The 24,278-nt window shown below is 58.1% G+C and overlaps 8 protein-coding genes across 8 annotated transcripts; 5 read left to right on the top strand and 3 right to left on the bottom strand.

Moving 5' to 3' along the window:
- Nucleotides 1–788: 788 nt before the first annotated feature.
- ISF_07477 (Peptidase S8/S53, subtilisin/kexin/sedolisin) lies at nt 789–2,975 on the top strand (the record flags this gene model as incomplete). The annotated part of the gene is made up of 5 exons (XM_018851080.1): nt 789–1,003; nt 1,103–1,533; nt 1,601–2,124; nt 2,190–2,473; nt 2,534–2,975. 5 exons carry the CDS (start codon nt 789–791, stop codon nt 2,973–2,975), a joined length of 1,896 nt encoding a protein of 631 aa, XP_018701676.1.
- Nucleotides 2,976–3,187: 212 nt separating this feature from the next.
- Nucleotides 3,188–8,177, bottom strand: ISF_07476 (ABC transporter, transmembrane domain, type 1; the record flags this gene model as incomplete). Its single annotated transcript, XM_018851079.1, has 5 exons — nt 3,188–3,817; nt 3,893–5,145; nt 5,210–7,079; nt 7,139–7,795; nt 7,845–8,177. The coding sequence occupies 5 exons, from the start codon at nt 8,175–8,177 to the stop codon at nt 3,188–3,190; spliced, it is 4,743 nt and encodes a 1,580-aa protein (XP_018701675.1).
- A 1,266-nt stretch (nt 8,178–9,443) lies between these two features.
- Nucleotides 9,444–10,623, top strand: ISF_07475 (P450 family sporulation-specific N-formyltyrosine oxidase Dit2; the record flags this gene model as incomplete). The annotated part of the gene is made up of 6 exons (XM_018851078.1): nt 9,444–9,590; nt 9,717–9,754; nt 9,818–10,043; nt 10,108–10,259; nt 10,322–10,367; nt 10,468–10,623. The coding sequence occupies 6 exons, from the start codon at nt 9,444–9,446 to the stop codon at nt 10,621–10,623; spliced, it is 765 nt and encodes a 254-aa protein (XP_018701674.1).
- A 769-nt stretch (nt 10,624–11,392) lies between these two features.
- ISF_07474 (Cytochrome P450) lies at nt 11,393–13,291 on the top strand (the record flags this gene model as incomplete). Its single annotated transcript, XM_018851077.1, has 6 exons — nt 11,393–11,593; nt 11,676–11,792; nt 11,907–12,328; nt 12,479–12,667; nt 12,735–12,853; nt 12,942–13,291. The coding sequence occupies 6 exons, from the start codon at nt 11,393–11,395 to the stop codon at nt 13,289–13,291; spliced, it is 1,398 nt and encodes a 465-aa protein (XP_018701673.1).
- Nucleotides 13,292–14,607: 1,316 nt separating this feature from the next.
- ISF_07473 (Major facilitator superfamily domain, general substrate transporter) lies at nt 14,608–16,601 on the top strand (the record flags this gene model as incomplete). Its single annotated transcript, XM_018851076.1, has 10 exons — nt 14,608–14,754; nt 14,816–14,894; nt 14,944–15,130; nt 15,190–15,241; nt 15,294–15,397; nt 15,449–15,558; nt 15,622–15,787; nt 15,842–15,877; nt 16,036–16,281; nt 16,346–16,601. The coding sequence occupies 10 exons, from the start codon at nt 14,608–14,610 to the stop codon at nt 16,599–16,601; spliced, it is 1,383 nt and encodes a 460-aa protein (XP_018701672.1).
- Nucleotides 16,602–18,291: 1,690 nt separating this feature from the next.
- ISF_07472 (protein farnesyltransferase) lies at nt 18,292–19,996 on the top strand (the record flags this gene model as incomplete). The annotated part of the gene is made up of 3 exons (XM_018851075.1): nt 18,292–18,340; nt 18,403–19,041; nt 19,125–19,996. 3 exons carry the CDS (start codon nt 18,292–18,294, stop codon nt 19,994–19,996), a joined length of 1,560 nt encoding a protein of 519 aa, XP_018701671.1.
- A 301-nt stretch (nt 19,997–20,297) lies between these two features.
- ISF_07471 (Zinc finger, RING-type) lies at nt 20,298–21,218 on the bottom strand (the record flags this gene model as incomplete). Its single annotated transcript, XM_018851074.1, has 1 exon — nt 20,298–21,218. One exon carries the CDS (start codon nt 21,216–21,218, stop codon nt 20,298–20,300), a length of 921 nt encoding a protein of 306 aa, XP_018701670.1.
- Nucleotides 21,219–22,003: 785 nt separating this feature from the next.
- On the bottom strand, nt 22,004–23,566 carry ISF_07470 (mevalonate kinase; the record flags this gene model as incomplete). Its single annotated transcript, XM_018851073.1, has 2 exons — nt 22,004–23,287; nt 23,336–23,566. The coding sequence occupies 2 exons, from the start codon at nt 23,564–23,566 to the stop codon at nt 22,004–22,006; spliced, it is 1,515 nt and encodes a 504-aa protein (XP_018701669.1).
- Nucleotides 23,567–24,278: the final 712 nt, after the last annotated feature.

The following is a 24,278-nucleotide window of genomic DNA, read 5'->3' as shown; positions in this document are numbered from 1 at the left end:
GGGGGGGCAGCCATCGCGATGGTGTGACTCTCATGAAGCTGTCGCTTCATCGACCCATTTCTTGCTTCCTGGGCTGTTGTTTTCCTCGTCGTGCCAAAGGGTCCTCTTGATCTGGTCTACACAACTCAAGTGCCGGACTTGTTCGGGCTGAGAATCTTCACTGTGGTGGGTTGGTCACCATCTCAAGTGGAGGTTGTTAGGCCAATCTCCGCGGGTGTTTCCGAAACTCTGATTCGAATCAGTCAAATGAGCACTATTTCCGGCTTTAGACGGATAACTTGGACGATGATGTCAAAAAGCTATAGTTGTAAAGCCTATGACTAAGGCTTGTTCAAAGCATGAATCCACCTCGTATTGCCGCGTCATCAGATCAGGCCAAAATCTACAAAGAATTAAATAGCTCAATGGAAGTCTAAATTAACCCTGAAACACTAGCTCACGATAGACCTTTAACAATGTAACCATGATGATAGCTCAACGGGTAAAGGAGATGAGAACGCTGTATTATTACTGCAGCTCAACTGACCGCCATCTTTTACCTTCCTGAAATGGAGAGACTCCATATTGACGCGTCAGCGCGCGGGAGCCGACAGGAAAATAATCTCGAGATCAATCATACGATTGAGTTGGCGGCGAGATGTTCGGGAGGGGCCGTGCCTGGATGCAAGCGGAGAAAAAGTCTCCTCGCCATGATTATAAAGAGCAGTCAACGTTGGAAACTAAATCCACCATCCAAAAGGGCCATCTTTGAGATCTATCAACGCTTGAGGTACATTCATCTCGCGACTATGAAGTTGAGCTCGGTGTATATGCTGGGTCTGGCGGCCTCGGCGACGGCGATGCCCTCGGCCCAGCCGCGCTACGTTGTCCACGAGAAACGCGATGGTGCTGCGAAGAGCAAATTCGTTAGACGCGATGCCGTGCCGTCTAATGGCAGCATTCAGGTTCGAATGGCGCTGAAACAGCGTAACTTGGAAAACGGAATGGAATACCTCATGGACGTGTAGGTGCCAGAGGGAGCGTCGGGGTTGTCACGGCTCTAGTGGCCATGATAGCTATCATAGCCGGACTATACAGTCACTCTACTAACACCTTCTACTAGCTCCGATCCTGATTCCCCAAACTATGGCAAACATTACACCGCCGAGCAGGTTGTCGACCTGTTCAAGCCGGCTGACGAGTCGGTGGCTGCCGTGAAGCGATGGCTCGCCCAGTCGGGCATCGCCCACGACTCCCTCGTCGTGCCCAAGAGCCAAGGATCCGTCTACTTTTCCACCACGATCGACAAGCTGGAGGACCTCCTCCAGACAAAGTACCACGTGTACCGCCACGCGAGGAGCGACGACGTGGAGCACATTGGCACCGACGAGTACAGCCTGCCCCATGACATCTCCGACGTCGTCGACTTTGTCGTTCCCGGCACGGCGATGCTACGAAAGCGCACCGAGGGTGGCGAGAAGAAAATTTCCGCTCGTCGCAGGGCCGTGGAAAAGGCCACCGCCGCCGCGCCGCCCAGCTGGACGGACAAGCAAGGTACGGACACAACTTCGATGAGCGTCTAGAACCTCAGCAGCTGACCATGACCAAACTCCCCCATCAGGAAACCGCAAGAAGTGCTCCGAGGTGGTGACGCCCGAGTGCATCCGCGCCATGTACAACGTCCCGCGGGGCACCCTCGCGCATCCGAGCAACAAGATGGGCATCTACGAGTCCGAAAACCAAAAGTACGCCCAAGCCGACCTGGACGACTTCTTCACGCTCGTGGCGCCCGAGATCCCCAACGGCACGCACCCGGTCATCAACATCATCGGGCACGACCGCGCCGAGGGCACGCGCGAGGAGGCCGGCGCCGAGTCGACGCTCGACTTCCAGATGGCCTACCCGCTCATCTGGCCGCAGCAGATTGTCGACTTCCAGACCGAATACGACGAGGCGCACCCCCATAACTACTTTGACTTCTTTTTAGATGCGATTGATGGGAGTTACTGCGAGTACGAGGGCGGCGACGACCCGGAGGTGGACGGCGTGCCGTCGGTGCGCCAGTGCGGCGTGTTTGAGAGGACGAACGTGATTAGCATCTCGTATGGCTTCCCGGAGAAGGACTATCCTCTCAAGTACCAAAAGGTGAGACAAGAACCCACCTAGCTCTGTTACCGCTTGCTCTTGCTCTAACTCTCACTCTCTTGCAGCGCCAATGTGACGAGTTCATGAAGCTGGGCCTGCAGGGCACCTCGCTGTTCCTGGCCAGCGGCGACCGCGGCGTCGCGGAGGAGGGGTGTCTGGGCGAGAATGGAGACGTCTTCACGGCGGACCAGGCGTCGTCCTGCCCGTACATGACCTCGGTCGGGTCCACGTCGATTATCCCCGGCGGTGAGGCGGGCGACGAGGAGATGGTGACCAAGTGGTTCCCTCCCGGCGGCGGCTTCTCCAACATCTTTCCCCGGCCCGAGTACCAGAAGCACGCCGTCAACCGGTAAGGAGCCCTTGATCTTTCAGCCGAGGAGAGCGCGAGGACTGACGGACATCTACGCAGGTACTTTGAATCGCACGACCCCGGCTACGCCAACTACAGTACCACCGACCTCAAGATCCCGTACGAGACCGGCGGCCTGTACAACGGCGCCGGCCGCGGCTACCCGGACATCGCGGCCGCCGGCGACTTTGGCCTTGTGGTCTACCAGGGCAAGTTCCGGTACGAGGGCGGCACGTCGATGAGCGCGCCGATCGTAGGCGCCCTGGTCAACCTGATCAACGAGGAGCGCATCAAGGCTGGCAAGGGCCCGGTCGGCTTCGTCAACCCGACGCTGTACAAGCACGAGGAGATGTTCCACGACGTGGTCAAGGGCGGCATGTACACGGGGGGTGGCGTTTGTAACGGCAAGGGGTTCAACGCGACGCGCGGCTGGGACCCGACGACGGGCATGGGGACGCCGCGGTTCGACAAGATGATGGAGGTTTTCATGAGCCTCGCGTAGACTGCTACTGATTCTATGCAAGCCAAGTGAGCCCAGAGTTGCGGTGTCATGTTTAATGAGTCCAAGATGATGGTGTTGGGACAAGAGTATAGACATCATGTATGCTGGAACAGATGAATAAATTAACGACTTGGCGAGAACTAACTTTACAAACAAATGAACAATTTAAAGGAACGACATTTCAGCCATCAGCGGCGACTTGCAACGCATACTCAAGCATTCTTGGCGTATATCATGTCCCTGAGCTGCATGGCCTCACCACTCTGCTCACACAGCTCCCGAAACGCACCGTCTTCCTTCTCCCAGAGCTCCCTGGGCGACCCCTCCTCCACGACGGCACCCCGGTCCAGCACCAGTATCTTGTCAAAGTCGGCCACCGTCTGCAGGCGGTGGGCGACGACGAGCAGCGTCGCGTCGCGGAAGCCGTCGCGGATGCTGCGCTGGATGAGGCGGTCGGTGGCCATGTCGACGGCCGAGGTGGCCTCGTCGAGGACCAGCAGCCGCGGGCGCGCGAGGATGGCGCGCGCGAGGCAGACGAGCTGCCGCTGGCTGTGGGAGAGGTTGCCGCCGCCCTCGGAGACGCGGCTGGAGAGCCGCCGGAAGATGTTGGCGTTGGGCGGCGGCGTCGGGGCGGACGCGGCGAGGGTGGAAGAGGAGGCGGCGGAGGACGGGGAGGATGCCTCGTCGTCGGCGTCGCTCCCGGAGAGGCTTTCAGGGCCGCGGTCGCTGCTTTCCTGGTCGATGAGGTGCACCCGGGCGAGACAGCTGTGAAGCTCCTCGTCGGTGTGCTGGTGAGAGGGGTCCAGGTTGCTCCGGATGGTACCAGAGAACAAGACAGGGTCCTGTTGGGGGGGTAGAATTCGTCGTTAGTATGCCTTGATCAACTGGAGATTGTTAAGCAGCTCTCTCCAACTTACTTGAGGAATAATCGACAAGCGGGATCGCAGACTCTGGGCGTTGAGTGTCGAGGTATCGATGCCATCGATGACGACCCTCCCGCTGGTTTCTATCAGCCGGAACAGTGCCAGCGTGAGGGACGACTTGCCAGCTCCCGTGCGCCCTACAATCCCAACCCGCTGCCCATCGCCAATCTTGAACGAGACGTCCCGCAGAACCGGGGGCAGGTCCTTGGCGTACGCGGCATGGAGGTGCTCGACCCTCACTGTGCCGGTGCGCGGCCAGTCCCTCGGGGCCTCGTCGCCTGAGAGGTCCTCCGTGGGCAGCTCCGCGTACTCCGCGATGCGCTCCATCGCATTCATGTCCAGCTCCGCGGTCGCATAGTTGCGCATCGCGAAGCTCATGGCCGTCGCGAAGCTCAGTGCAAAGCTCAGCGCGAACCCGGCCATGTCCGCGCCGAAGCGCCCCGGGTCCGCCACCACCAGCAGCCCGACCGCCGTCGCAAAGACGGTCCCGACCACGCCCATCCGGAGCGTCATCCACTGGTTCAGCGACCAGCCGTGCAGCGTCGCCGTGCCCCAGTCGTCCAGCTGCGCGTGCGCTCTCGCCGCGTAGTCTCCCGTCCGCCCGTACGCGCGCAGCGTCGCCACGCCCGCCAGCGCCGCGTTGAACGTCTCCAGCACGGGGGACTTGGCGGTGCTCTCGAGGCGCTTGACGGGCCGCGCGGCGGCGAGGTAGCGCGCGGCGACGAGCACGCTGGCGAGCACGAGCACGGCGGCGAGCGGGAGCATGACGAGCCACGAGAGCGCGACGGCGGCGAGGCAAATGGTGACGAGCTCAAAGGCGTGCACGAGAACGAGGGTGGCCTCCTCCATCAGACGGCTGTCGAGGACGTCAAAGTCGGCGGTGAGGCGGTTGAGGACGCGGCCGACGGGGACAGTGTCCATCCAGCGTAAGGGGGCGCGCAGGATAGAGGCGAGGACGTCCTCAAAGAGACGGCGGCTGAAGCGGATGCTGATGACGAAGGACCAGAAGAAGCGGGCGGTGCCGACGAGGGCGCCGATGGCGCAGAGGAGGAGGTAGAGACCCAGGTAGTAGGCCAGGGAATGTGACTCTGGGGTCGTGGGTGCGGGTGAGGCGAGAGGAGGATGAGCAGCCATCGTAGGATGCATCGAGGATGCGTGGAATCCATCCAGGCTCGTCGTTGTGTTGCTGTAAGCCGGCGCATTGTCTTGACCAGCCGCCGTCCAGATTCGTACCCACCAATTTCGGCCTTTTCCAGAAATTAATTAGTTGGTACAGGACCGAATACATCTGGGTGTGCTTGATTTACTTACCAAAGTTTGACGACTCGAATAGAGCCAGAAAGACGATCAGCGGAAGCCAGAGACGCAGGCCACCGCCGCTGCTGATGAGCTTCCGGTAGACGTGACTCTTGACCATGCCTTTCTCGCGGGCCTCATCCTCGACATACTTCCTGGCCGTCTTCTCCGCGCTCTCCGCCGGCTCTCGACCCTCTCTTTCGATCAGACCGGATTCGATGTGCTTCGTCGTCGCCACCGCGGTGCTTGCTGTGCTCGAGACCGACCTCGGCGTCACCGTGCCGCCGCTTGCCGCACCGCCGCCCATGCCGCCCCGCAAGCTCGGTCCGGCGTGCAGCACCGTGCCGCCGCCGAGCTCCAGGAAAAAGGCCGCCTCGTCCGCGACCAGGCCGACATGGTGCGTCACCAAGATCCTCGTGCGCCCCCTCCCAATCTCCCCCGCCACCGCGTACTGCATGATGTGCCTGCCGACGCGCGCGTCCACCGCGCTGAAGATGTCATCCATCACCAGCACCGCCGCACGCGAGTACAGCAGCCGCGCCAGCGACACGCGCCACTTCTGCCCGCCGCTCAGGTTCACCCCGTTGGCGCCGAGCTCCGTCTCGTCCCCGTCGTCCAGCGCCGCCACGTCCCGCTCCAGCGCGCACGCGTGCAGCACCGTGTCGTACCGCCGGGGCAGGTACGGCAGGCCGAAGAGGATGTTGTCCCGCATGGAGGCGTTCTCGAGCCAGACCGTCTGCGCGACGTAGGCGACCGTGCCGGGCACTACCCAGACGTCTTCGGAGGAGCTGCAGTTCCAGGGCGGAAGGGGCTTGGGGGGCGCGGTCGGCATGACGATGCGACCGCCGAGAAGTTCGGCCTCGCCGATGAGAGCCTGTAGAAGCAACGTCTTGCCTGTGCCGGACTTGCCGGTGATGACGGAGAGCTGGCCCTCGGGGAACTCGGCGCTCAGTCCGCTCAGCGTAAAGGTTTCGCCGTCGTCATCGTCGTCGTCGTCGTCGTCGCGGTCGCACGGCCACGCGATGGTGGCATCTTGAAAGGCGACGCCAGAGCCATGCGTAATTGTCGGGAGCAGCTCCGGCTCCTGCAGGAACGCGTCGAGGCGCCGGACGGAGACGAGCGTGTCGAAGCCGACCGTCAGCAGCTCCGGCAGGCCTGCCAGCGCTGCCTCCAAGCTCTTGAACATGGCGATACTCACAAACGCGACCGACGGCGACAAACGCCCATTCATCAGCGCATACGTCGCCAGCGACGCCGCCGAGAGCAGGATCGGGCTCGTCACCCAGCAGCCAAACACCATGGTGCTGGCCATAAACACTCGCCAGAGCGTGCGCAGCTCCTCCGCGCGGCGGGCCAGCACCCGGCCCTCCCACTGGGCCTCGAGCGCGGAGAACTTGATCCGGCGGAGCCCGTTGACAGCCTCGCCGACGACGGCGAGCTTGCGGTCGCGGTCGCGCATGAGGCGCGTCTCGGCGGCGATGTAGCGGCGGGAGGCGACGGCGTTGAGCGGGAGGAGCGAGGCCCAGGCGCAGGCGCCGGCGAGGAAGGGCACGGCGCCGATGACTTGGACCAGGTAGATGGAGAAGATGAGGAGCTTGCCGACGCTGCTGACGATGAGGATCTGGAGCATGGCAAAGTCGGAGACGTGCTTGACGTCGACGCCGATGAGGTTCATGATGGCCTGGCGAGACTTGGCGAGGTCCTCGGCCGCCTTTTCCTTGGATTCTTCGCCGTGCTGCTTCTCTGCGTCGTCATCGCCGACGTCGGCAGCTGCTTTGATGTCTTTTCGTCGCATGGCTTTGGCAAAGATTAATGCGGATAGTTGTCCCCGGACTGGTGCGAATATCCTCTTGATGGAGTGCCACATGATTCGAGTAGCAATCATCTAGCAAATAGTAGTGGTTAGCTCCTTCCATGCCTTGCCTGACAGAAGAAGAAACTTACCTGCTCGGAGAATGTAAAGAGACCGATCAGAAGAGGGAAGATCCACAGACTCGGGCCTGCATCCCCCTCCTCCGACCCAAGCACCTCGAGTCTCTGGATGAGCTGCGACATGGCCCAAAACGGCCCGACACCGACGATGGAACGTACCATGACGCTGACCCAGAGAACTACCAGCTGTCTCCAATACGTGCTCACCAGGGACCGGAAGAGGTCCCCGCGGTGGTTCGCGCGAGTCCACTGAGCCGTCAGCGTCGCCGCCCTCGCAAAGCTTTCCATAGACGGGACGTCGTCGTGCTCGAGGTCGCCGTCTCTGGACGCCTTGCTTATCAACGGCTGCACCCAGAGGAACAGGGCCCTTTGCAGCGCGCACACGGACTGCTCCGCGGAGACCGGCCGGCCGCCGTGGTAGACCTCGGGGCGGCGCGGGAAGAGGAGCGCGCCGAGGACGATGCAGGGACAGAGAAGCGCGTTTCCCGCGACGAGGCTGAGGACGATGCGGCGGGAGGGCATGAGCGGCTGGTGGGCGAAGAAAAAGCCTTGGAAGATGATGCCTGGTGCCATGGTTGCTGTGGTAGCAGCGAGAAAACGGCCGGCCTCGTAGCATCGTACAGGATGATTGTCCAGTCGGATGGAGACGGACAGGAACAGGATGATTGCCTATGCGGTCAGCATTTACAGTGAAAAAGAGACGGGAAAAACAACTCACCCAGCCAAGGGTAAGGAGCCAAGCCGAGGTGATGGCATCACGGGACCCGGAGTGTAGGGTAGCGAGCATGGAAATGGCCAAGGATGCTGCAAAGGCAATGGCGGCCAGGCAGAAACACAGCAGCTTGGGAGTCTTGTTTGAGAATCTGGCAATAGACTCTGGTGTACTCTTGCCATCCTCGTCCTCGTACCAGTTATCCTGCGGCTTGGCACGCCTCAATTGCGCGAAGCCGGCGGTGCATGTCGTGAAGCGCGACACCAGCAGCAGGCTGGCACTGCATGCGACAAGGGCGGATGCTGCAAGAAGCCATGCATCTGCAATGTCTGGCAACATGGCTCTGACAAGGTACGATGCAGGCAGATCTCCGATTCTTCGAATTGCTGTTGCTTTGGTACGCTGGCTTCGACTTGGACCCTTGAATGAGAAGCAGTCAAGATACAGCCGCGATGATTAACCTGGATGATGAATCTTGGAAGCCAATGCAGAAGCTCTGCAACACGGAAAATCAGCGACCAACTATGTACCAGTGCGTCCATGTTAAAGCCAAACGCCAATCCGGACTTCCTCGTTCTCCGCACATGTGCAAAGTTCTCTGTCTAACAGTCATTTCCCATGGCCAGCCGTCGGTGGCCAATCGTTATCAACCGGTAACACAGGAAATCAGGGCGGCTTGAAACCCTTAATTAATTTCTCACCGGAGTCTCTGCTGGAGAATTTACTACTTACGAATAGGGAGAGAGTGCGTGCCGGTAAGACGCCACCTGGCCAGCGCACCGAGACATGCTCCGAATTCCCGGTCGAACGTAGCACTGCAGATTACATATTGGTATTGGTAGAGTTGATCAGTGATTCGACCTGTGCTTGAACGGTACTTTTTGGTCCCGTTGTGTAGATCGGGGTGTAAATAGTAACTCAAGCCAGCCTGAGAGCACGTACACGCCTCCCCTGCACTGAAGTTGGCGGACCAGTGTAGCATCCAGGAATCAAGGTTGAGGAGAATAGCATTACGAATTACAAAACCAGGAATCATGAAAGGACGGTCCGGGAAATGGAAACTAAATTAGTTGTACTTGAACTGACTCTTGCCTCCCACCTCCTCGTGGATCCTGGCCGCTGCAAGTGTCTTGGTGATATTCGAGACATTCCTGTTCTTTCAGCTTTCAGCTGCAGGTAGAGATCCTGCCGTGCGGCACAGCAGAGACATTTATTATTTTGTCTCGGATACCATTCGCAACAGCAAAAGCAATTCTTTATTTTATCCAGGAATTTATCCCCTTTTTCTTTTTATTCTGTATTGCTGCTGCGCCGGTGTGCCGCCTTCCAAGGACAGCTCCGTCAACGGAGAGCCGCCCAAGTCGGGTACTTTGCGACAGCCCGTTCTGTGTCCTGCAGGCTGCGAGGCAAACTCGTGAGGGGAAAGGGTTAGAAACTGTATGCCAATCTTTCCGCCCAGAATCAGCGGTGTATCTATCTGCCCAGACGTCACGGACGGCCAAGAATAGCCTTCGCACACACACCTACTGAGACCTCGTGGGGTCTAAATCTCATGACAACCAACTTCATCTCTGTACTTGCTTCACCTTGTACATGGTCGGCATGATGGAGGTAATGCAAGACTTTATCCTTCCCGCCCTCAAGGGCCTTCCCAGCACCGTCTGGACAGGCCTCGGCATCCTGGACACCTTGGTGAGCGCCTTGCTATACGGCCCCGCGATGCCTCACGACTTCCCGCACAACATCTCCCGGGTGCCTCTCTGGACTCACTTCTGAATCGTCATCCGCGGCGCCTCCAAGTCGGACGTCTACAACCGGTTGGTCCGGCCCATCATCGAGAAGCACGGCGTCGTCGCCTTCTGGAACGAGGGCGCCTAGACAATCCTCGTCACCAAGCCCGAGTACCTCTTGCAGATGTTCCGCAGCAGCGCCCGCAAGCTCAACAAGATGGGCCTCGCCGAGAGCATTCCCTGAGGTAGGGGCGCCAAGCTGTTCGGTATCAACATCATCGGCTCGGACGGTGAGCAGTGCGCCACCTTCCGCAAGCTCCTCAAGGACGGCTTCTGCCTGCCCGCGCCGCCCGACTCGTTCCGTCAAAAGGCCCGGGACCAGTCCGACAGGCTGCTGCAGGCCTATCAGGAGCAGCCCGGCGGCGTGCTCATCGGCCCCGACGTCTGGCGCTGGGCGCTCTCCGCTCGGGGGCGAGTACTTCCTGGACGCGCAGCTCGACTCTGACAAGATGGACTACCGCACTTTCAACATCCATCAGGTCCTGGGTGTGCAGAACCGCAAGCTTATGAGCCGCCTTAAGGGCCTGTTCCCGTTCCTCGACAACCTGCCCTTCAAGCTGGACGTCACGCGGCGCACCGACACGCTGCTGCACGAGTTGCAGCTCCGGCTGCTTCAGCTCGCCGAGGACCGGTGTGCTCGCCGCCGCCGCCGCCGCCGCCGCCGCTGGGTGGCGAGGCCAAGATCGGCTTCAGCCTGCACCGCGCGCGCGAGCAGTACCTCATGTCCGACTACCACTGGGTGTGCAACCACAAGCAGCTGTTCATCGCCGGCCACGAAAAACGTCGAGACGACGCTCAACTCGGCCCTGGAGGAGCTCGCCGCGCACCCGCACATCTAGCAGCTCCTGCGAGACGAAGTGACTAGGGACATTCCCTGGAATTATTCGTTCAGGGACTTGAACCGCCTGCCGCTGCTCAACGCGGTCGTCTACAAGGCGCTGCGGCTGTACCAGCTGCTCGGGCATATCTCGAACCGCATCGCGACGGAGCTGTGACCCCCGGTCCAGCCTTCATTTAAATTATTATATTTAATGGATAGAGTTGATAAGAATCTTCATAAAACACTCTTTAACTGAATTCAATATAAAAATATTGAAGGTATAAGAATAGAAACTATTGGTAACTTTATAACTGAAATAGCTGATATGAGAAAACCTGGTATAGAATTACATAAATTAACTTTATCTTGACCCAGCATATAACTAGTGAAAACAAAGTAAGATCAGAACTAGAACTGGTAGCGCCCGTACCCCGGCCCCCGGGGATGGCGTCTACGCACGGCCACGCCCCCAGATCGGGCGGCGCCACGCCCCTTGCGAGGATCTGCATCTCCATCTGCGAAGATCCGTATACTTTGCCAGGTTGCCAGATTGGTTGCCAGCATCTGACACTTGTTAAAGCGGCAAGAGGTCTGGGTGACAGGGATCTCATCAACAGAGACGATGACAACGATGTTAACTGTACACAGAGTAATCTAGTCTGATTATGAGATTGATTTTCCATTCTCAATGATCAATCTCACTGCTTGTTCCTTTTCTTTCCGCTGTCTTGTGGTTGGGTCACTCCTACCCGTCGTGCCTCTCTCCTCCTGCTCATGTCTACCAAAGACAGCCGGTTGATATAAAATCCAATCACAACTGTAGCCGCACGTCATAACCTTTCGAAATCACGTTCTTTCCACTCCTATTTGCACCTTTTGTTCTTTGTTTTCTCTCCCGGTCCTGAGAACTACCTGGCCAGCCACCCACACTGTCCTTTGTCGCCATGGACATGTTGGACGTCTTCCAGCCCCTGCCGGAGCTCCTCGTGCAGCTGCGTAACCGGTTCTACCAGGCGTCGTCGTGGCCGGAGCTGTCCGTTCTAAGCCTGGTCCGGCCGCTGATGGCCTGCGTGGCCATCTATCTGGTCCTGCTGCACAAGACGTCCGCGTTGACCACCTTCCCCGGGCCGGGGCCGTGGCCCATCGTGGGTAATCTGCCGTCGCTGTACAGCCACCACGCCGAGACAGTTCCTCCTCTGGTCCAGGCAAATGGGCGATGTGATCCAGGTTCGGTTCGGGAACATGCCCATCATCGTTGTCAACTCGGCGACCGCCGCTAAGGAGATCTTGACCAGTAGCGCCGCTGCCCTCTCCTCGCGTCCCATCTTTCATACATTTCACCAGGTATGGTGATGCATAAAACCCTCTGTACCTTTTGATTCGGTTGAACTTTGTTTCCTTCATTTTAACTTGCTGATTGGTGTACTATTATGGCAATTGGCTAACACCGTGTACAAGTTCATCGCCGGCACTCTCGGCCCCACCATCGGCACGGCTGTGTACGGCAACGCCCTGAAGCGCGGCCGCGAGGCCACCGCCGCCGAGCTCAGCAAACCAGCCGTCAAAGCGAACCTCGACAAGATCAACCTCGAGACGCGTCACCTCATCCACGAGCTCCTCATCTACGGCTCCGAGGGCCGCTCCCCGCTCCTCGTCTCCCCGCTCGTCAAGCGTCTCGCCCTCAACCTCTCCGTGTCCATCTGCTACGGCCGCCGCATGTACCTCGGCAACCCGCTCACCCAAGAAATCATCTCCGTCGAGCACAAGATCCTCAAGCTGCGCAGCATGACCGACAACGCGCAGGACTTCCTGGCCCCTGCTGCACGCCTGGCCACTCAGCAGAAGCTACCGCGGGCCGGCAGAGGGCCTGCGCGAGCGGCGTGACGCTTACGTGCAACGCCTCAATGAGGAGGTGGCAGGAAAGTCGCGCGAGGGCACGCACAAGCGGTGCTTGTGGGCGAGGAATGAGGCGGCGACGCACCCGCTGCCGCCGGCGGAGCTGTCGACGGTACTGCTGACGTTCTTGTCAGGCGGGTGGCGACGGAGAGCAACATGATCCACTGGGGGCTGGTGCTGCTGGCGACGAGGCCGGACGTTCAGGAGACGGCGCTGCTGCACATCCGAGAGGCGTACCCGGACGTGGCGAAGGTGTTTGGGGAGCCGCTACGGGACACGGAGGACATTCCCTACATCAGCGCGCTGGTGCGAGAAATTCTCCGGTACGTTCGACCTTTTTGCCCCGGTGGGCTGAGTTGTTGGGGCCATTTGACCTAATAATGAGGCCAGGTTTTATACCCCGTCACGGCTGGCGCTGCCTCGACTGACAGTGCAGCCGATTGTATACCAAGACAAGATCATCCCAGATGGAAACACCGTGGTGCTCAACACCTTTGCATGCAACAGAGGTAAGTCAAGTCCCCCAGCCCACAAGTAACACGACAAAACCGCCATAGATTTGACAAAATCAGGATTTTTTTTTCCCATTTCTACAAGAGCCCAAATTGTTTCGCGACCCTGACACGTTCCGGCCTGAGCGGTGGCTCGAGGATCCCGATCAGGCCATCTTCAGCTACGGGCTGGGGTATCGCATGTGCGCCGGGTACACGCTGGCCAACCACGTGCTGTACGCGCTGTTCGTGCGGCTGATCGCGGCCTTTGCCGTGTCCGCCGAGCCGGGCGTGGACGCGGACCCGATCACGGGCTGCGAGAGCGCCGGCCACCAGGCGATGGCGCGGCGGCCGACGGGGTTGTACTTTAAGCCGCGGGAGGCAACGTTGCTGAGGGCAGCGCTGGCGCGGGACGTGCATTGTCAGATTGTCAGATATAGGGATTGTGAGATATAGGGTAGAGGGGAGAGCGGGACATGGCAGGCGAGCGTTGCGTGCTGTCGGGCTGTTGCTTGGCGATTTGGACAATGGAGGAGGGGGGGATTTGTCATGGGAAGGATGCGAGGTTGGTGTGGGTGGATGGAGTTTTCAATATATTGAGTCATCCACAAATGCACTTTCAAGGATTCCATGCTGTCAGCCTGTTATTTTTTAAGATGGACCAACGTCACAGGTTCTTTATGTGAGGAAGTGCAGCAGTTCTGTCCGTGGAACATGAATGACACAAAAGTAGACCGACACTAATAATAATGACTATGCTGTTGTATCGCCAACGTCTTGTGAAGACGGCCGCCGTTCATATCCTCATATCCCCAATGAAGTAAACTTTCTTCATACAGGAAAGAAGGCTCGCTGGACTTTTTCCACTTCTTTTATCATTCCTATTTTTTAATATTTTAACATTTTTAATATTCGTTTATTTTTAAGAACAGGCCTGCATCAGCACCCCGCATGGGCTGAGCAACCCACCAATCACCGTGCGCCGGATCCGGCCGGTCGCGTAATAACGTTGGCACCTCCGAACAGCAACTCGTAACGAAATCAACCAACCAACCAGCCAACGCAGGAATCGATAGAGTTTTCAAGTGGCTGCAGGCTCATGCGAGCCTTGTATTGCTTTTCCTGCAGATGCTTTTCTTTTCTTTTCTTTTCTTTTGGAAAATAAATCAAGTGCCGCGATGTCGCGTGGCAATGGCCCGGCCTGCCTGCAGCCAAGTTGGCCGAGATCGTCAATGCTGTCGAGTCAAGACAGCGCATCGTCGGCGAGATCCGCGCATGTTCTGGGCCAAGGGGGGCCGTGCCCGCCAGTCTGCAGCTTCGTCAATATTCCACAAAGGGAACTGCTGAAATGTCAGCCCGCAGCCAAGGAAAAGGAAAGAAGGAAAAACTTTTTTTTTTTTTTTTGCGCGGGTCTGTCTACTTGCTGCAATTCAACCCCCAGGGTCCCATTGCAGGTCAGGATGCGGCGGCCGCAGCAAGACTATTTACTGCTGAGTTGAGCTGAGGGCTTTTGAGAATGTATCTGATTGGATCTCCGTCTCAGCCTGATTCTAGCAAGTCATCCAATTCTGGCAAGGAAACCCGTGGTCTTGGCGGGTGGGAAGCCCGGCACAGCTCTTCCGAGATGTGGTATTTCCGGCTGCGGCCATCAGGGTGCACCGAGCTTACATATAACGTTCCCAGCCTGTTCCATGTTATCCTGTGCCCTGATTCCTGCCGTCAAAACTCCAGTCCTACCGCACTTTCCCGTGGTTAGTCCCCAGACAGTCACAATGGAAGTCTCAGAGACCCTGACGTCCAAGCCCGGCGAGCGAGCCCTCATCCGGCGATGGTATCACTGGTATGATGTCAACGCCAGCAAGCAGGAGCGAAGGCTCCTAAGGAAGCTCGACTTTTGCATTTTGCTCTATACCTGTCTGGTATGAAATTCTTTTTCCGTTGTGCTTTGCTGCCCCTCCGCTAACAATGTCTTTATTATAGACATTTTTTGTCAAATACTTGGACCAAACCAACGTCACAAACGCCTGGCTTACTGGCATGCAAACCGATCTCAAATTCAGTCCGTTTCCTCCCTTTTTACCTCGAATCCCTCGCTGACCAGCTCCCAGAGGGCAACGAGCTCAACTGGTTCACCACCTACTTCAGCGTCGGCGTCATCATCGGCGCTCCCATTTCCACATGCATGCTCACCGTCATCCAGCCCCGGTTCTGGCTGCCCTTTTGCACCATGGGATGGAGCTTCTTCGTCCTCTTCATGTACAAGGCCGAGAACGCTGCGACTCTCTACGCACTGAGGTATGTCACCACTCCGACCAAACGTTGCCTCGCCTCACCCTGTCTAACCCAGCATCCAGGTTCTGCTGTGGCCTCTTTGAAGCGGGCGCCTATCCCGGCTGTCTCTATGTGGTATGTACCCTTTTTACATACAATTCCATCATCAAAACTAATTGGAATTTAGATTGGCAGCTGGTACACCAAGTCTGAAATTAGCCGACGAACCGGAATCTTCCTCTTTGCTTCAGTTTTTGGTGGAATGTGCTCAGGCTACATTCAAGCCGGACTGTAAGCTTCCCTCACACGTCTTCACAAAATCATCAACTAACAGGTCATCAGTCACAAGAACATGGATGGCGTCGCTGGACTAGCCTCGTGGCGCTGGCTCTTCATCTTTGACTTTCTCCTTGGCATCCCCGTCGCCATCTTCGGCTTCTTCGTCTGCCCCGGTAGGATGCACCTCCAGGGTGCTTCTCTTCTTTTCCTGCCTCGCCTATGCTAACATCTTCCAGACGAACCCAAAGGCAAAAAGATTTGGTGGATGACAGAGGAGGAAAAGGCACTCTCCATCCACAGGATGAAGAGGGACGGCCGTGACGCCGTCGGCGTCTGGACCTGGGACGTTGTCCGCCAGATCCTGCGCTCGTGGCAATTTTACGGCTTCGTCATCGGTTGGGGGTGCGCATCCCCGGAAAATTCTTCTCTAACTTGGCTGTGCTAACAATCATCTAGGTTCGTCGAGCTGACGTGCGGCAACAACCTGCAGCGGTGGATGGGCTTGTGGCTCAAACAGGAAAAATACAGCAAGACCCAGATCAACGCCATCCCTACCGGAATCGGCGCGACAGCAAGTTCCTCCTACAATCCAACTATTGCTTCCCGTCTGCTAACTCACATGACTAGGAACTCGTCTTCATCTTTGGCAGCGCCGTCGCGGCCGACTCGCTCAACAACCGGGCCATCCCGTTCGTCGTGCTCTGCGTCTTCATGCTCTTCTCGTACATCGTCTTCCTCGTCGGCACCAACAACATCGGCCTGCGCATGGCCGCCTACTTCATCGGCGGCGCGTACGGCGGCCTCTCCCCGCTCCTCGGCGGCTGGATCAACTGCAGTTGCGGCGGCAACAAGCAGCTGCGGTCGTTTATCACCGCCATGATGATTTCCGTGGGATAGTGCGTTTTTCTCTTCCCTAGCCTTTTATTCCTTGTTCATTTTATCAACTAACGCGTCGTGCAGCGCCATCGAGGCCCCCGCGCAACAAGTCGTGTTCCCCGTGTCGCAGGCGCCCGACTTCCGTCCCACCAACGGCTACGCCTACGGTGTCGGCATGGTGGTCGCGACGGCCGTCTGGTGCGGCGCCGTGATCCCGCTCATGTCGCGCTTCTGGTTCTTCAAGGACAAGCAGGCCTGCCTCAGCTGCGAGTGCGAGGAGCCCATCCCCGAAAGCACCACCTACAGGGCCAACAACAAGACGGGAGAAGCCTCTGACTAATTTCAAGTCGGAGGTCGGAGATTTGTTTTAGCAATGAGACTTATAATAAGGCAAGTTGCATCGGAAGTAGACAAGATAGAAAGCATGCATGCATAGGGAATTCTTGGGTTTATTTTTAGGCTTCAATTTTTTTTTTCTGCTATACTTCAGGTCGAGAGAAAAGGGAGCAACTTCTGTTTTCCTACACATCGGAGCTGGCGATTTATTTAGTAATGAAGAAGCTTGGCAACGATCAACGGTTGCTAATTCAGTCTTGGCATTGACTAAATCTACATGGTGTATCCACTGCGGAGTGATTCGGGTTCTGGCTCTTGGCATTGCGGAACTCGCACACCGCAAAGTGTGGAAATGAAGGGCACCAGTTACAAGCCGACGATATCCTCTGACAACTTCTCTGTATCCTAACCACAAGCAGGCGATGCCAAGTTGTCATCATTTCCCCTCGGATCTGAGACTTTCACGATGCTTCTCCGGGTCTACAGCACGGCATCGGCGGAGCATGCATGCCTCGCCGGGCCGTGCGGGGCCATATCCGCCGGTCCGCTCCGCCGTCACTGAGCACACGACGGGCGCACAGTGCTACGCGCATCACCTTGAAAGTTTCCTTGAACAGTGGACTTCGTCTTCCCGCCACCGGAGCCGAGCAGCATCGACCCGTCAGAGCTCCCCTCGGTCAACATACCCCCACGCAGTCCTGTACGTCCTCAGAGACACAGGCGCTAGACCGGTTTGTTTGACCTTGAGTCTTGATTGAATACCGGGGCGCCTATCTAGGCCCTGTGAGGCAGTCACCTCGCACTCGTGGGGGGTTTCTTTTTTTTTCATTTGAAATTCGAAAAATTCGAAAAATTCGAAAAATCATAGGCCATCGCAGACCAAGTTTTACCAGCGGCCTTTAGTCAGTGTGACGGAGACACTCTTCTATGGCGCCTAGTCCGGGGCATATGAGACTATGTAAGTATTTTCTTCACGTGTGTAATCACAGTGAGCCCCCAAGACTCACGATGCATTAATTACTCGAGGCTCGTGTAGAGCTGCGTTCGAGAGCCGAAGCTGCTGACATAGTACAGTCACATCTTAGTACGCCTCAGGCAACGAGCATGAAGCTTTACCAACTGATCAAAATCCCGGGTCGCTAAAAAAAAAAATGCCAGCTTCACAATCGTCAAGTCCACTCCTGCGACCAGCCTTGCTGCAGCTTCGAAACCCGCATTTTATTCTTCGAAATACAACCTAGCCACCCTTCAAAAGCATCAGAAGTCACTTTACTCGAATGATGAATTCTCGCGCCTTTACTGACTCCCGAAATCATGCTAATGATCTACCGCGCGGTTTTCGTTCACAACCGAACCGGGATCTTTCCGAGTTGAGGAGGCCGTGGGAGCGGCTCCTTTGAGACTGGTGTTCCGGGAACGGCGTCGGCGAAGAGCTCGCTGTGCAATTTCGAGCGTGCAAGTCAGGAAATTCAATGCGAAACTACGTCAAATAGCTCCAAGTAGCGAGGCTTAGACTTTAATAGCTGATCATCTACGCAACTATTTAAATACCTATTGTTCTTTCGTGGCTTACACCTTACAACGCCGGGGCCCACCAAAAATCTAGCGGGGTAGCAAACATCGCCAACTGCTGCATCCACAAGCTTTGCTCCCTCCAAGCAAGCTCTTCACCCCTCCATTCCGCCTCCGCCGCCATGCCCTCCAAGTCCAAGGGCACAGTCAAAGCATCCCCCGATCCCAAAGGTCATCATAAAACTCCTCTCCTCTCCTCCCTCACCTATCCGCAGCCTAACACCCATGTCCAGAACACCAGCAACAACCACCCCAGGCTCAACAAACACCGCCGTCCACCGTCGCCGACCGCACGCGGGAACGCTTCCACGCCACTAATCCCCTCGCCTCCCGCGTCCAGACCTCGGGCCTGTCCTCGCTGACCGCCGCCGAGAAGAAGACCTTTGTCTACAGCCAGCTGCTCCAGCCCGTCGCCCAGCAGCGGGTCCCGCTCAGCAACAAGACAGAACGCGAGTTCTGGAAGGCCATCGCCAAAGAGGGCCTGCCGATCCGACGCCTGCGCCCGAGCGGCGACTACATCTGGGGACCGGACAAGGCCGGCCGCGACGTCGGCTCCTACTCGCTCGCGGAGCACGAGACGCGGAGCGCCAAGCAGGCGAGGCTAACCGCCCTACGGCTGCTGTCGCAGCAATATCGAACGAAACGCGACCTGGCAAGGCACAGCGGCGCCAAGGGCGACGACGTTACCGCAGAAGAAACGGAGACGGAAAAGACAAGACGGAAAGAAATGGCGGCGCTGAATAGGGAATTGTACGGCGACATCACAGGTGCGCTGGCCAGCGACCCGGAATGGGACGACGTCGTGCCCATCGTGCACAATGAGCCCGAGGACGCCATAGCTCGAATCGCATACCCCGACGACTACGCAGAGGGTAGGTCCCAAACCCCCAATTACATCCCAGTTTCCCCCTCTCCCTTTCCATCCACGATCCGAATCTAACAAACCTCTGCGCAGCCGTCGCGTACCTCCGCGCCGTCATGGCGGACAAGGAGTACTCTCCGCGCACGCTGCGCCTGACCGCGCTCGTCATCGCCCTCAACCCCGCGCACTACACCGTCTGGCTCTTCCGCTTCGAGATCGTCAAGGCCCTCGCCATACCCGTCCCGGACGAGATCGCCTGGCTCAACGAGGTCGCCCTCGAGAACCTCAAAAACTACCAAATCTGGCACCACCGCCAGCTCCTCCTCGAACACCACCTGCCCCAAATCTCCGCCGACGACGCCGCCGTCGCCGCGCTCGGCCGCTCCGAGGCCGCCTTCCTCGCCACCATGCTCGCCGAGGACGCCAAGAACTACCACGTCTGGTCGTACCGGCAGCACATGGTGCGCCGCCTCCGCCGCTGGGACGCCGAGGAGGAGCTCGCCGCCGCCGAGGCCCTCGTCGACGACGACCCGCGCAACAACTCGGCCTGGTCGCACCGCTTCTTCCTCGTCTTCCAGGACCCGGCCGCGTCCACGCCGGGCTGCGGGCCCGCGGAGCGCGACCCGGCCGTGCCCGCCGAGGTGGTGGCGCGCGAGGTCGCGTACGCGCGCGGCAAGATCGCGCTCGCGCCGCAGAACCAGTCCGCGTGGAACTACCTGCGCGCAGCGCTGGCCAAGGGGGGGCGGGAGCTGGGGAGCGAGCGGGAGCTGGCGGAGGGGCTGGTGGACGGGCTGGGCACGGAAGCGGAGAGCGTACGCAGCTCGCACGCGCTCGACTACCTGGCGGACGTGTACGCGCAGGCCGGCGACGCCGACAAGGCGAGGCTGTGCCTGCAGCGGCTGTCGGAGAAGTGGGATCCGATCCGGGAGGGATACTGGAAGTACAGAGTGCAGCAGCTAGTCTAGCACAACAGCAGACAGGTGTATTTATCTTCATTGTCGGTCAACGGCTCCTTCGTATTGACGCTTCAAATTGTCGCTCAGATATCTTAGGGTTATATACATGCAGTCAATATGTACCTTGCTCCTCTCTCAGCCTCGCACCATTCTCTTCAGGTCCATTCCATACCAGCAATGATCGTTCCTCCAAAGTTCAGTCCGCAGTCTTGTTCAGAAGCATAAAAGTGTCCGGCTTACGTCCGTTCAGCCAATTCCCCTCCCTCATGCTCATCTCATCCATCATATTCCTGGACCTCTCTCTTCCCCCTCACGCCCACTCCCCATACACCGCCGCCCGCAGCCCGACCGGCAGGGCCCCCTCATCCATCCCATTCTCCCTCACCCAGCGCCCAAAGCCTCGCAGGCGGTACTGCACTACGATATCCCCCCGCGGGTCAAAGTTGGGCTCCATCGGGACCTGTCCCAGGCCGCCGCAGATATCCGACGCCAGGCGCGCCAGCTCCTCGCGCACCGACCGCACCCCCCTCCCCAGCTCCACGTCGTCCTCCGGGTCGACCTCGGCCTCCGGCAGCTCCCTGCGCATGCCGTGCACGATGCGGCGCCTGTCCACCTGCACGCACGCGAACAGCTCCCCCGGGAAGCCCGACTCGGCGACCGCCGGCCAGCGCACCGCCGCGCGGAATGTCAGGCTCTGCAGGCGCGCCGCCAGCCAGCACAGCTGGCACTTGGGACCCGTCCGCTGGCCGAGCGCCAGCCTGTACCTGTCCGGCAGGCCGGCGAAGCCCTCCCCCGTCGCCCGGCTGGCGGCGTTGAAGGAGACGATCGGGATCGGGTGAGCGCATGGTGCGTTGTCGCGCTTGCGCACGACAATGTTGGAGCACCGCCGGCAAAGTGCGTGCACGTTGGTGCGCTCCGCGGCGGACCGCGCGCGACGCATGCATTCGGCGCAGTACACGTGGCCGCAGGGAAACGTCCACCGGGCCTCGTCCGTGCCGGCTTCAGTAAAGAGCATCTCGCACCCGTCGCAGCGGAGCGTGCGGAAGCAGTCCGGCAGGTTGCTGGTGGTGGTGTTGGTCGGCGGCAGCGGGGCTGGTGGTGGTTGCTGGCGGGCGGGGATGATCGCCGCCTTCGTCGCAGGGGCCGCCGTGAAGGCGTTGACGGTGGAAAAGTACGACTCCATCTGCGCGAGGTAACCAAAAGGAAGCTGTTGCTGCTGCTGTTGACTCATGATGGTTTCTTGGGGGGAGCGGCTGTGGTTGTTTGCAAATGTGGGGAGGAGTTGTAGGAGAAGACAACGGCAGGTTGACGTGGAGTGTGGAAAGGCAGATGTTTCTGGATAACAAGTGAGGAGAAGGTGAGAAAGGGAGAAGTCGGTCTGCTTAAATATCCGAAAGGGCATAAACAAGACGCAAAAAGGGTGGCGAGAAACGAGCTGCCGCGGGCTGGATTGGGTAAGACGGGCGTTTGGTGACACCAGCTTGCTCCTGCACAGCATTCGGCGTTGCTTCTCCCCTCTCTCCTCTCCCGCCCCCCCTTCTTCCTCCTCCTTCTTCCCCTCGCCGTGGTACCATCTCTTCGTGTAGCACACCGGAGCTTGTATTGTCCTCTGTTCCGTCAAAGCTTGGGCCGAAATAGACAGGGGCGCAAGCCAAAAACATAGGGCAGGCGATGCTGCAAACACGGCTTGTCAGCTGCCGTGCGACTTTGTTATCATTTGGCTTGGCAATTTGTTTGCATTGCCATCATCCCAAGATACCTGCCTACCTGCCTGCACAGAGTTGGATCCTGCGGATAGATAAGTCGTGTGTGGGTAGCACGAATGCACGCGAGGGAGCGGGCTTGGACAGAAATACCAACGTTGAAAGTAATTGGGAGAATGAAGAGAAACTAAATACAGGCGAATAAATAAATAGTAATATGCCAGCACCGCAAGGTTAAGTTCTAAAGAGTATAGTCCAAGTAATCCCAAGCCGACCCGCGCCTATCCCTGGCCCTAAACGCCATTACATGTATTTAATCGCTTTCGATGCGCCAAAACTTCCAGCCTTCTCGTTCGAGCCCGCCGCCATGCACACCGACCAGCTTCTCAACCCCGTCAGTGCCCTCGGCGCTGAGAAACTTTTCGAGGTCGATCTCCATGCCACCCTCTTCGTCCTCATGAGTGCCGTTCTTCAGAACAGCGGGCCACAGCACGCCAACACCGTCGCCGCCGAGCGTCGTTTCAAAGCTGGTATAGTTTTCATCGCTCATGCGCTTCTCCATCTCGACAATCTTGGCGCGGTCCACTCCAGGTCGCAACAAGGTAATGGAGCATCCACCACCGCCGGCACCAGTGAGCTTGGTCCAGCCAATCTCTTCATGATCAATCAGCTCTCGGACTCGCTCCAGGCGTGGGTGAGAGACGCCAAGCGACACCAGGAGACCGTGGTTGATTCTCATCAGCTCACCGACTTTTTGCAGGGATTCTTCCTCCTTCTCGTCAAAGTCTTGGTCGTCAATGACTTCACCGGCAGTCACTGTGACGCGCTCCATAGCGTCCAGGATAGAATTGACGAGCTTAGGATGAGCCTCACGGAGCTTAGCGACCTTGGCGACCTCGTGGGCGGTGGACTTGGGCTGTCCGGTATGGACTAATAGAAGGGGCAGCTCAGGAAAGTCCAAGAGATTGCGGACGACCGGGGGCTTCCCGGCTTCGGTGCGCTGAAAAATAACAGCCTTGCCTTGCGTGGAAACCGTGTTGTCGACACCGGATGTTTTTCCGTGGATACACATTTCAGAAACAAAAGCCCACCGGTTGATGCGCTCGACTTGCAGGCGGGCTTCGTCGTGGGGTTGATCAGGATGCGGTCCGGATAGTGTTCGCAGCTGTAGCAACAGGGCAGCTGACATGCAGACGGAGATGGAGGCACTGCTTCCGAGGCCAGCGCCGAGGGGGATGGTCGAGCGAAGGGTGTAGAGGCAGCCATGGAAGGATGGCATACCGAGTGAGAGAAAGAGGTAGAGAAAGGCAAAGGCGGTGTTCTTATGCACCTTGCGAGTCTCTTCTGGGTGGTCCAGGGAGACGACATCCAGATGAGGCTGAAGGGCGTCGGTCAGCTCGGGGTCGAGCTCAGTGACGAGGGAGTAGTATGATTTCTTCTTGTCGGCGCGGTGGAAGATATTCCATGGTAGCTCGTCAATGTTCCAAGAGTGGATAAGGTCGATGTCGGGGAATCGTAGTGAAACGGTTCGTCTCGACTTGGAGAGGGTGGTGACATGGAGATAGGATCGAAGAGAAATTGCCGCAGCAATGGCAGGCTAGAAGAGTCAGCAGGCGTATTCACTGGATGACTTGCGTAGAGTTACCTTGTTGTAGACGACAGCGTGCTCTCCGAAGAAGAGAACCTTACCTGGTGCCGAGACCATGAAAGCAGGAGCCATAGGGCTGGACTGCTTGCGCGAGGGACTCACGCGATGCGACATGACGGCATGGGAGCCGCCATTGGCGTTGCCGTTCCCATTGATGTGAACGTGCAAGTGGCCATTTGTGCTTCGTCCATTGGACGCGGCCGGGTCATGAATTGCAACTGGGGGCATTGTATAGGGGGTGCGTTGTAGTCGCGAGACGATTCGAGGGGTGTGGTGCAGTCGTTGAAGACTGCTGCTTCAGTAGCGTGTTGAATGCCGCGCGAGAAGTAGTATTTTCTATGATTTAAGACCGGGTCACATATGAGCTCGTTCGTCGTGCGTACCAAGCAATAGCCTGGGGGAGTCGAGGGTGATGGAGACGCAGGAGGTGTGTATGATAGTCGCGACGCTAGAGGGCCAGCGCAAACACACAAAGTCAACAAGAAGGAAGATGCCAAAGCGAAGAAGAAGCAGAGGAGCGAAGCGATGCAGGTGGATAGAATTAGGGAACGGCGGCCGCACTAAGGGGACCGAAGAAGGAGAGGCGGCGCGGAGCGGTGGTCGAGAAGGTGGATGGGACGAAAGTTCGAGGAAGAGGGAGGTCGGTAGGTGTAATGGTCAGGCGCCAATTGGAAGGTTTTCCTAGCGGGAGCGGAGGCGCGGCTTCGGGGGCGTCCACCAGGTGTGTTCGATATGTTGAAGCAGAACGTCGAAACGAACGCGGCACAGGAGTACAAGGCGATCTAAGTTGATGTATTTCTCCAAGTTCTTGGACTCAGCGTCGTCTCCTTGGTGTCGAAAAAAAAAAAGATGGTTCAGGGCGAACTTGGGTAGCAGTGGGCTCTATTTAATGAGAGCCTTGGGCGTGTCTTGGGGTTGACCTAACAAAGCCTTGCCGACG

This window comes from Cordyceps fumosorosea (genome assembly GCF_001636725.1).
Source record: "Cordyceps fumosorosea ARSEF 2679 chromosome Unknown scaffold_22, whole genome shotgun sequence".
Lineage (NCBI taxonomy): Eukaryota > Fungi > Ascomycota > Sordariomycetes > Hypocreales > Cordycipitaceae > Cordyceps > Cordyceps fumosorosea.
Note: the sequence above shows the minus strand (reverse complement) of the source record. Positions and strands in the feature narration are given on the sequence as shown.